Source organism: Bombyx mori, chromosome 28, assembly GCF_030269925.1.
Source record: "Bombyx mori chromosome 28, ASM3026992v2".
Classification (NCBI taxonomy): domain Eukaryota; kingdom Metazoa; phylum Arthropoda; class Insecta; order Lepidoptera; family Bombycidae; genus Bombyx; species Bombyx mori.
Window position 1 is genome coordinate 2,035,302 of NC_085134.1, and position 11,779 is coordinate 2,047,080.

The 11,779-nt window shown below is 40.2% G+C and overlaps 1 protein-coding gene across 2 annotated transcripts in view; it reads left to right on the forward strand.

The window, feature by feature from the left end:
• Positions 1-7,861, forward strand: part of LOC101740566 (homer protein homolog 2) — a 51,860-nt gene extending 43,999 nt beyond the window's left edge. For both annotated transcript variants that reach the window (XM_012696685.4, XM_004933536.5), the window contains exon 10: positions 917-7,861. In XM_012696685.4, coding sequence (XP_012552139.1) covers positions 917-958 — 42 coding nt within the window. In that variant the 3' untranslated portion in view covers positions 959-7,861. The remainder of the gene's footprint in view (positions 1-916) is intronic.
• The last annotated feature ends 3,918 nt before the right edge of the window (positions 7,862-11,779 follow it).

An 11,779-nucleotide genomic window follows, 5' to 3' on the forward strand; every position in this document is an offset into this window, starting at 1 on the left:
CCAGCATCTCGTTTTTACCATCGCACCGCCCGCCACCGGAGTAGAGTTCATCCATACTACCTGGAGCCACAGCGGTCATCCACAGTGCGTTTCCAGAGATCTTTTTTGCCACGTACCATCCGGCTATGGAATGAGCTCCCCTCCACGGTGTTTCCCGAGCGCTATGACATGTCCTTCTTCAAACGAGGCTTGTGGAGAGTATTAAGCGGTAGGCAGCGGCTTGGCTCTGCCCCTGGCATTGCTGAAGTCCATGGGCGACGGTAACCACTCACCATCAGGTGGGCCGTATGCCCGTCTGGCCCGTAAGGCAATAAAAAAAAAAAAAAAAAAAAAAGGACCATACTCCGACAGCTCGTGTGATCTTATTAAATTTCGATGAAAATAGCCTTGTTTGAAATCTTCGTATGTCTGTGGCAGTAACATTGAGCTATTTGTAGCTTGTAAGAGTTTAGTTTATCTATATATTAATACGTGAAGCGAAAACTTTGTATCCCTTTTTACGAAAATTGCGCGGACGGAGGAGTATGAAATTTTTCACACTTATAGAGAATATAGAGAAGAAGTGCACAATGCTAATAATTTTTTTTAAATAATGCATAAAAGATACATTAAATCAATAAAGAAAACATTACACACACTACATACCATGTGTTTGACGCACACACGCATGCATGCTATTTATTGTCAAACTTTTGTTCTTGACGTCTGTTGTCAAATTGAGAATAGGTTATATATTGTTTCTTTGTTAATATTTTTTATAGTGATATAGAAATTTGTGTTTATAGAAGTATAAAATACAATCATAATAGTGCATACAAACTTACAATTCCAATTAATTATAGTCGAATTTCGACTACTGCGGGACCACTAGTATAAAATTATTTTGTAATAATGTATGTTTAATCAAATTTTACAGGCAACGATTCATCGAGAGCTGAACACGGCTCTGCAAACATGAGACGCGGCCTGCGCCCCGCCCCCCGCTATATACGCGTCCGTGTGTAAAGAACGACCGGATATTAGGGGTGATAGGCCGGAGATTAGGGGGGAGAGGCCCGAATTTAGGGGGGAGAGGCCCGATTTTCGGGGGGACCGACCTGAGATTAGGGGCGAAAGGCCTGAAATTAGGGGGGAAAAGCCAGAGATAAGGGAGAGGCCGGATATGAGGGGCGACAGGTCGGATCGGCGTTTGCCCCTCCTGTTAAGACCGGACGCTGAGGAGCCCACCTACGTCACAGTCAAAGCGAAGAAATGAAAAGGAATATCGGTATTTCGCAAGGTGCACGAGTTCTTTTAAGTGTTTTTTTTTCTATATCCATCTCCATTCGTTCTCCACAAATAACGATCTATGTTTTTCACGTCCATAGCTTTACTTATTGATATTAAGTGTGTTAATGATTTCAATTTTTTTTCGAATTTTTCTACGCCTTTAATAAGTTAAGGGGGATGGTCGATTGGTGTTGCCATTATTGAACACTAATGAATGCACAATTCCACAAAAAAAAAAAATTTAAATATATAGGTTTTTGACTTCTAATTAAATTTCAATGACATGTCTTCAAGTCATGTTTTTTTTGCATTTTCTTGTATTTTTATTTGTTTTTGTTTTGTTAATTTTAGAATAGAATAATAATAAAAATATTAATAATTTTGGAATAGAAATTGAATTTGATGTTAAAAACCTATAATAATTATAAAAAAAAAAAACTTTATTTAGTTACTTATTATTTGAAAAGAGCAGCACATGAATTTTTGATACTTGATATTAAACTGAATATCTTTGTACTGACACTTGCACAGAAAGTTGGATCAAAAATAATAAAAATAACGATCTGACAGTATAATTATATAAGAGATGTTTTTTTTTTAAAGTAGAGGTATCATCCCCTTCATAGTTGTTGTGAAATAACAACCAATACCTCTGTAACTACTCACCGAAACCTACTTAAGAGCAAAACGCATCAATTGTGATACGTCTAAAGTCATTATCATTCTGCCCCCATATGACGTCATATGTAATGAAGTTCTATTCGTTTGAGTCTTGTAACTTTTTTGGAAATTATAAAAATGAACTCTGTCCTATTCATTATTGACTAACTTTGGGGATGTGATTCCAACGTAGAGTTAGTCGGGTGTGAGGGGGGTTGGGACGTCAGTATTTGAACTAAATCCAAATGAGTTTTTTTTTTGTTCTTTAGAGATACATGTATGCTCTAAATTGTAAGCTGAAGGCGAATAGTTATCGAATACCCATCAAGTTAATTATTATATTAGTTATTTATTCGCTTGCTCATTGTTTGGGGCGTAGGTAAAAAACATAAATAAAATACTCTTTATTTTTTAATTCGAATTAGCCGCATCATGTTAACGCCAAAAACGTTATGAATAATAATTTAAATAGTATAATTATATTATTTACATAGATATTTAAAATGTTTATTATATGTATTTGTAATTGATTGATTGCATTGTATTTAGAAGTTGCACGGTGGAATACCGAATCATGGATTCTATCTATCTCTTTCTCTTTGAATACTCTATCTCGCTCTCTCTCTCTTTCTCTATGTGTATTTAAGTTGATTGTATATTTTAAAGGACGCATTTGCGAATGACGGTGCACAAAAACAAACAGATAATCATTATTATTTTTTTTGTTACTAAAGAAATACAATTTTTTACTAAAGAATGTGTTACTAAAGAATTACTGTTTGATGCATCCTCATTTGCCGGCGTCTATGAACTTACGGCGAACTGTGCCATTGTAGTAATCTTATTGTTAAAATAATATTTAAAAAAAAACATATAAATATATAACTATATAATTATAATAGATATTATATTAATTAATTATTAATTAAAAACATTTTAACGATTCGCGTTTGATCCTTTAACTGCGAGACGGTTGCAGGAAAATGTAAATAATAAAATGTTTTTGTCTCTTTCCCTCGTGGCGTACTGTTGATGTGTGCGAGCGAGAAGGAACGACGTTGGACTATAGTAGTTCTTGTCATGGGTCTCTGAATTGTATCGATAGAATAAACTTTAATCGTTTTATAGTAGTAAGTTTAAATATATATAAATTTTTTGTTTGTTATTAATTAAAGCCGGGTGGGCCGTCGATAAATCGATTTCAAACGCTTTCAAACGATCGATTAATCACCGAGAAATCTATACGGGAAATAAACCGATATGTTTTTATACGCGGGATGTTTAGCAAATATATTTGTAATGCTGTGGTATATGCGAATAAACAAAACAATGATTGTCGAATAACTATTAAAAAAATACATATCGAAGGGTGAAAGGCGTTTTTTTTTGTTTCGAGCGACATTTTTGCAATTTTACAGGAGATACATTTGAAGTTTTAAATTTGGAAAAAAATATCATAATAAAAAAAAAAAATTACTTCAGCTATTTCAATGGGGTAGATTTAATTGAAGTTCAATTAAAAACATCGAATTGTTGATGCTAATATCAAATAAAACGGACGTTTAATTACAAAGATAATTAATGTCACTTAAATAAAATAGTCTTTCACTTCTCGATATAAAAATGTATTTACAGTTTTATATTTTCTCGGACGATAGATGGCTCTGTCAGCCAAGTTTCATGGCTTCAGAGATAGTTTAATTTTGATTGATTGCTTGCGGATAATATCCACGATGTCTTCCCACGCCGGTTCGAAAGTGGCGAAGGATTAAGAAATAAGTTTACAATTAATTAAATACATACATTATTTGAAGGCTTCTGTCATGGCCAAGCTGACAGTTTGTTGACAGTGTATTGGCCAATTGACACCGTTAATAACACGCCTTTCTGGCTGCCGCTTAAAACGCTACCGATTGAATCAAATTTGTACGGATAATACAAGAGCATAATAACATTATGGTTTATTTTAGAAAACATTTTATATTTCGTTCCTACCGTGTAGGCTATTTAGTATTGTAATGTTATTATCTATGTATGTTTATTGATGTTTCGATGTTATTAATTAGTAGGTATGTAAGTGAAATAGTAGCTACGGGTGTATTTTTGTGTTGGAGTCGTGTGAAATTAAAATTTGCTTTAAAGTTTTATTGAAAATATCGTTAGTGCGTTTCGGAAGTATTTCTAAAGTTGGCCGGTAGATGTCGCTTTGATGCATTTTTTTTTTGAGATCCAATACTGTAATCTTGATGTGTGTTAACTCTTTTCGTATTGCGTAGAGAAGTTAAATCTGAAGATGCGTCCCAAGGTTAAAAGTATACTCGTAGATTCGTATAAGAATAGTTAGTTAGGTAGTCTAGGACGACCACGTCATGATATCCGTCTTATTTTTTTCTATCTCGAATATTTACCGGTTCGTTTTGATTTGATTTCTCATTATCGAAAGCCCTGTAATTTAATAGGATCCCCCTAGAAAACTAGTGATATTCGAATTTTGCACAGATAACACGGAGATGCGCATTTAAAAAAAAAATCGAATTGAAAATGCAATTCTGAAGTTTTAATGTTTTGAATGACCATTCGAATGCGTGTGTTATCTGTGCGAAAGTGAAACAAAAAAAAAATGAAACCTAAATAATATCATTGTCAAAGGCTGAGGACGATTTTTAAGATATACAATGTCTTCAAAACAGGGTAATTTTTATTTAAACGTTTTCATCTTTTTTTCCTCTTCCTTTCTCACTTTAGGGAACTTGTTGAAGTTAAATGGCAATTTAAAAATAAATAAAAGCTAATTGATTTGAAATACGGTACCGCAATGATATTAAATAAACACGAAACAATATCCGGATTTGCCTTGCCGACCAAAACGTACGGATTTAATTACGCGAAAGCAGCAGACTTTAAACCTTTGGGTCATGTTAATAATCTCACGCAAGATAGATGTTAATATATAAAAAAACAGTTTTAAAGTTTGACAAGCGGTGATCTAATCTGCAATCAATAATTTCGCAAGGTCATCGGTCACGTTTCCAATGGGTATGCACTGGTTTATTGGTATTCATCACGGAGGGTAGGGGTGAGGAGAACATCCTCAAATGGGAAGCAAGTTGTAGGTGTCTAGATGTGATCAGGAAATAGCGACTCGAAATCCTTACAAAATAGTACTAGCGAACAGTGGTTTTTTTTATTGCTTACATGGGTAGACGAGCTCACAGTCCACTTGGTGTTAAGTGATTACTAGAGCCCATAGACATCCACAACGTAAATGCGCCACCCACCTTGAGATATAAGTTCTAAGTATAGTTACAACGGCTGCCCCACCATTCAAACCGAAACGCGTTACTGCTTCACGGCAGAAATAGACAGGTCGGTGGTACCTACCTGTGCGGACGCACAAGACGTCCTGCCACTAGTAATTACGCAAATTATAATTTTACGGGTTTGATTTTTATTACACGATGTTATTCCTTCACCGTGGAAGTCAATCGTGAACATTTGTTGAGTACGTATTTCATTAGAAAAATTGGTACCCGCCTGAGATTCGAACACCGGTTGGATCGCTCAACCCAAATACACCGGACGTCTTATCCTTTAGGCCACGACGACTTCTAACTGGATCGGAGAGATCCCGCGAGAAACTCAGTGGGCTGTATCTATGGGACTTACATCGTCGTTATATGGAACGCCCAATTGATACAAGGCATGGCTGCGAGATAGTTGAACTTACCTGTGTGCTAAGTGCGAGTTTTTAACGCTCTCGATAGCGTAAAAGTTAATTTAAATTTGTATGGAGTTGTAACGTTTGCCTACGTTTGCCGCCAGGGGTCCTGTTCTAACTGCAAATTTGATTTAACTTTTACGCTATCGAGAACGTTGAAAAACTCGCACTAAGCACACTGCGTCGTTCGAAATCATACAAACAGTACTTTGTTGAAGTAATAAAGAAGCCATTTTAGTTTGCCTTTGACGAATAGTTTTGTATACTAAGAGATGGTACTCCTTACATTTGCCCTCCATAATGTATATTAAAAAGAAACTCTGATTTTTGGGTAAATTAAAAGTGAGAAACAATTTAATATATCTGGAATATACTAAAATTTATACTCCTTAAGTTTTTCTCGTAACAAACAGTATTATTTTGATCACACTTTATTTATTTATTGGATGTATTTGTAATGTATTTTCCTTTCTTAGGCAATTTGATAAGAAATCTGTTTATAAATATATATATAAATGTATGTGTATGTCGTTAAAACTTCGAGATTCACTGTGGTCGGTGTAACTGGGCAAACCAAAATTAGACAGGCTAGTTGAGGTCCGTTGGCCTACCAATTAAGACTCGGACCTCATGTCTCAAGGTGAACTTTCACACTGCAACACCCGCCTCTTTCTGCGGTGAAGCAGTAATGCTTTTCGGGTCAGGTCGGTCGTGTTTGACATCAGATGGGTAGTGAGTGAGCTCGTTCACCCCTCTTAGTAATAAAAAAGGTAGGTTTTTCTTTTGATTAAGAGTTGGACCGTCACCGAGCGTGAAGTTATAGGCCTGTGAAAGATACAGCCCTAAAACTTCAGTGTTCAGTTTTTTTTTTGTTAAATTTATATACAAATAAATTAGCCCTGGCTCAATCACGGCCGCGGTGGATTCGTCGCTTTGATTTCGCGTAGTGTATACATTATTCTGTTGAATAATAACTAAACGTATGTTGTACAGTAGAAATAATTGTTATAACCGATTTACAAATGTTTCTTTTCTTATTATTATTTTTATATAAATGCGTGTCTGACTGGGAGACACACATTTGTATCTGCAGTATGAGTCGATGAAGATTAACACGAATTAATAACTCTGTAGCGGTATTTACGATATCTGAATATCTGTTTTGGATGATTGGTCTGGCCGCGTTAAGGAAAAAGAAAAAAAAACTGAATATGTAAAATGTCTATTCTTATTGTATAGGTATTAGCGACTCGCCCTCGCTTCGGTTCGGAAACATTAAATTTTATTATTGATAGCTGAGTCCCGCGATGTTACCCGCGGCTATCGTCGTACCGCGGGTGACGACGCGAAAAAAAAAGTAGCCTTAGTTACTCCTTATATCATCAGCTACCTATCAGTGAAGGTCTCGTAAAAATCGGTCCAGCCGTTCCAGAGATTAGCCGGAAAAAACAGACAGACAGACAAAAATTGTAAAAAATGTTATTTTGGTGTATGTAAAGGTCATAAACGCATATTCAATTTAAGGAATTGTCGGTTGTTATGCTAAAACAAATAGGCGTTAGAATCGAATAGTAAAATCTACAGAGTTATTGATCGTACGTTACGCCATTAGGCTTTTCATAAGCAACTGTTATAATTGTAGTTTTAGTGGCCCGAACTGCCCACCGACTTTCCGAAAGGAGTGCCAATGTTTTTTTTGTTACTAAGCGTCAAAATTCGGGTCACTAAAAACACATGATTCGCGTGTTTTTTAGCCAGTAATTAATCAATCTACCTAATGTTATTCAATGGACTGTGTTGGGTTTTACAATGACGCAACTTATGGATTAATTAAATTGCTTTAAGCGCCACTTAGGGTATATTGTAAGTATGATTTTGAGCTTAATAGCTTACGAAATAGCGCAGAGTCTGTTTGTCTCAAATGTAAATATCGATATTGTAAATATATTTATTATTTGATCGTAGAAAGTTTGTATCTTTGGTAGTATTCTAAACTTTTTTCTCGGAACTACCCTCGTATTTTATTAAGATAAACGCCATCTATTGATTAAGGGACAAAACTTTTTATTTCCTTTGTTCGAAGTTAAATACCTAACCTTCACTGTCGTGAAATACAACACAGTCTTAAATACGTGTATGTAAGTAATATCTTCCATTAGTCTCGTAGTGACTGTGTCGTGCAGTTTGCGTATTAAAAATTAAACATGAATTTAATTGGCCGTTTTATTTTAATCGAATTAATATGTGTATATCGACGCTTGAAAGCCGAACGTGACTAAGCGACAATAACTGCTTTGTACAAAATGATAGGCAATAACCAAATTCCATGCGCAAAAAAAAAAAACTAGGTCTATTGAAATAATTTCAATCCTACAGCTAGATTCGTTAAAATAGCATTTTTTGCGTATTTCAACTTTAAATTATTATTAGTCTACTGTAAAGTTCACGCATTGTCGCTTAGTCACGTTTGCCTTTCAAGCGTCGATATATATTTTTCCTCCCACCTAATCGCCTATTCCTAAGAGGCTATTGCAGTTATTCTCGGGCGGGTAGGTAATCTCACGGGCTTAGCCTGAGAGAATTTGTTAACGCTAGCCCTAGCAAGTGTAGCGTTTCGCAGAATCTACCACAGGATCGGAATCACGACTCACTGAGAATATTCCGGCGAGAAACTATATGTGTCTATGGGATTGAACGTACGTCCGAAGAATGGTGACACGTGTTCATATAACCAAATATATTTATGATGACTTTTAAAATTTTTCTAAGACTCCAAAACGCACTGGTTACTCATAGATTTTAACGTCTCGGAATCCGATAGCTACGGTCGGAAGTGAGGACGCGCATTATCGTGAATAGCAACAAATCTTATCTCCTACAAAGTATTGAATGGTCTGGAAGAGATCGCTTTTACTGATAAGACCGGCTATTGTACAAATGTATCTGCTTGTTGACTGTTTTTGAATGTAAATTGTGTTTTGGTGTGCAATGAAGTGTATTCTCTCCCTCTATCCCTACCTCCCTCCCTTCCTCCCTCCCTCGACCCTCAGCAGCGAGGAAACGAAGCGAGGAGGCAGAATGTCCTTCATTCTTCAATGGAGGAAGTTCTATCCGCTGGATTGGTCAAGTGAAAATCTTTACTAAAACCCCACATAACGAGTGCGTGCGCCAAGCCTCAGCTCGCGAGCTATGGAGAGCAGCTGTAAAGGCTTTAATAAACAAGGATTCCACATGACCATGACTGCTCTGCCAAGTATAACCGACTATGATGATGATGATGATGAAGACTGTCCTTATAAAATTTCACACCTCATTGATGTGATGGCTGGTAAAGTTATTCAAACGTAAATGCATATAAGGATTTGGAATAAAGCTAAATACTTGAACTCTCGTGAAGCATAAAAATGTTGTGGCAAATTTTGTAGAATGGTTTTTCGGAGTAGTTCCTAAATCTAGTTCTCTGGCCTTGTAAGTTGTCAAAGTTCTATTAGAGTTGAAATATTGGCAATTAGTGGTAGTTTAATTGCTTTTTAAGCTACCCTTCTATAGAAAATCATTTAATTTATTTAAATAAATACCTATAAATTCTAGATAACATTGTTGCCTTAGGACAACAGATGGCACGACCAGTCTCATAAAAAGTCCCAAAATTGGTTCAAATTCGTCAACATTGTCGGTGACGATATTTTAAGTGAAATTTTCTTTAACGCTGTATTAGTTTTAAATTTGACGAAACGTAAAAGGGATACTGAAAGAAGACAAATATATAGATCTTCAGGACTTAGCATGTGAGAAAACGAGATAGAATAATTTTTTTTTTTTAAATGCTTGGATATGTTCACGAGCTCACAGCCCACCTGGTGTTAAGTAGTTACTGGAGCCCATAGACATCCACAACGTAAATGCGCCACCCGCCTTGAGATATAAGTTCTAAGGTCTCAAGTATAGTTACAACGGCTGCCCCACCCTTCAAACCGAAACGCATTACTGCTTCACGGCAGAAATAAGCAGGGTGGTGGTACCCACCCGCGCGGACTCACAAGAGGTCCTACCACCAGTAAAATTCTGAGAGTTTCACTCCTTTTTTTTTCTACCTATGCTGATAGCCTTAAGATGCTACTTCAGCTTTTACCTTAAGTGTAGGTGAGCTCACGGGGCTCAAACCGGAAGTGTTGCGAACATTGGCCCTAGCAAGAGTAATGCTTCGCAGAATTTTCCACCGGTTCGAAAATGCGACCCACTGAGAAGATCCGGCGAGAAACTCAGTGGGCTGTGTCTATGGGTTAATTTACTCGCCGAGCCCTTCGTCGCAAGCGATGGAATTGGCGACGACGGTGACCGGTGCTTGAGGTTTGACTCCTTTTTTTTTTTTTTTTTTTTTCGGGTAGAGGGCCGAACCTCCTACGAGGTCCCCGCGCAAAAGGGGCGCGCGGGGTATGTGAGACTCAACGATCTGCATGGTGTTGTGAGCAGACCGCGGGCCCAAGGATTTTAGGACCCACCCACTAAACGACTCCCCTGCACTCTTACACCCGACGTCCGATCCCCTCCGAGGTCAGAACCCGGATGAGGTAGGGGGGCTACCGCGGTCAACACTACAACCAGACGGCGCGGCTCACCCCAAGGACGCCCAGCCGACGGAGCCTTCGAGGCGAATCGAAGGCTCTGAAACGTCGGCCGTCTCGGTACGGCAGCCCGTCGGGCCGCCCAGACGGTGCCGCTGGTGTCCCGGAATACCCCGCTGGACCAAAACCAGCCTGCCGGGTCGGGACGCGATACACCGTCGACCGGTCGCTCTAATCACTCCACGGCGGCGCGCTAGAGTGCTGGTAGCGCGCCGCGCGGCCTCACCCCCTCAGGTCGCCCCTTGACCTTCACCGGGGGGAGGCCGCCACCTACAGGGGCCGGGACGTACGGGCGTATTCCCGCCTCCGGCCCCCGGCTCGACGGCGACGGATCGGTGCGGAAAGGGAAGAGCTCTCCCTCTCTCGCTCCGCCGCCTCCTTCTGCGATATGGTGGACTCGCAGAAGTCGAGCATCGCCTTCCAGGACGCCTCGCTGCCGAGCATCGTAGCCACGACGCGCGGCAGCGAGAGGTCCTCTCCAATGACCGCGACGAGGGCGGCGCGTTGCTCGTCAAATCCAGAGCAACGCGCCAATGCGTGTTCCGCTGTGTCTTCCTCGTCGCGGTCAGCGCAGTGGTGGCACTGCGCCGTCGGTTCCCTTCCGGCTATTTTGAAAAGGTACCGGCCAAAACAACCATGGCCGGTCAACATTTGCGTCAGCCGGAAGGTGAGGCATCCGCGGTCGCGGCCCACCCAGTCCGCGAGAACCGGGCGGACCGCCTCGACGGTACGGAGGCCGGCCGACGGGTCCGCCAAGCGGCGAGACCACGCCTCCAGCACGGACCGCCGAGATTGGAGCCTCCGCGCTCGAACTACTCCTTCGCCGGGGCGCCCTTCCCCCCTAGAACGAAGGTCGCTTCGCCACCGGTAATCGGCAGCGAGCGCCTCCGCCTCCAGGTCCCAGGGTGGCGCCCCGGCGAGCAAGCACGCCGCCTCGAAGGAGACGGTGCGGTATCCTCGGATCGCCCTGACCGCGATCGCGCGCTGCGGACGTCGCAGCGCCGCGACGTTCTTGCGGGTCAGGGCGTGGCACCATACGGGAGCCCCGTATAGTGCCATCGACCGCACCACCCCCATGTAGAGGCGGCGCGCCACCTGAGAGGTTTGACTCCTACCGTTGGAGTTGCACATAATTTTTTTTACCGTTCACCGTTTCACTTGGTCGTTGCGAACTGAAGATGCTGCTGTTGTAAGGATCACGACCAAGTCGCTGTATACCCTTACCACATCTTGCTCAAATTAAGTCGTGGTAGATCCTTAAAACCTAAACCGTAATCTATAGTCACTGGTGGACCTGGTAAACGTACACAGGTCTTATAACTGAAAATTACAAATCTTTTTGAATACGTTTGTAACAGTCAGTGATGAAGTCTTACAAATCTACGAACACCAGCAAAATGTCACGTTCCGCCTGAGCGTGCAAACGAGAGCGCGGAACAAGCGATAGAGAGGCACGATCGGCCCAAGCGCTGGTTTGTGACATATTTATCTCTCTACTCGCGTGAAG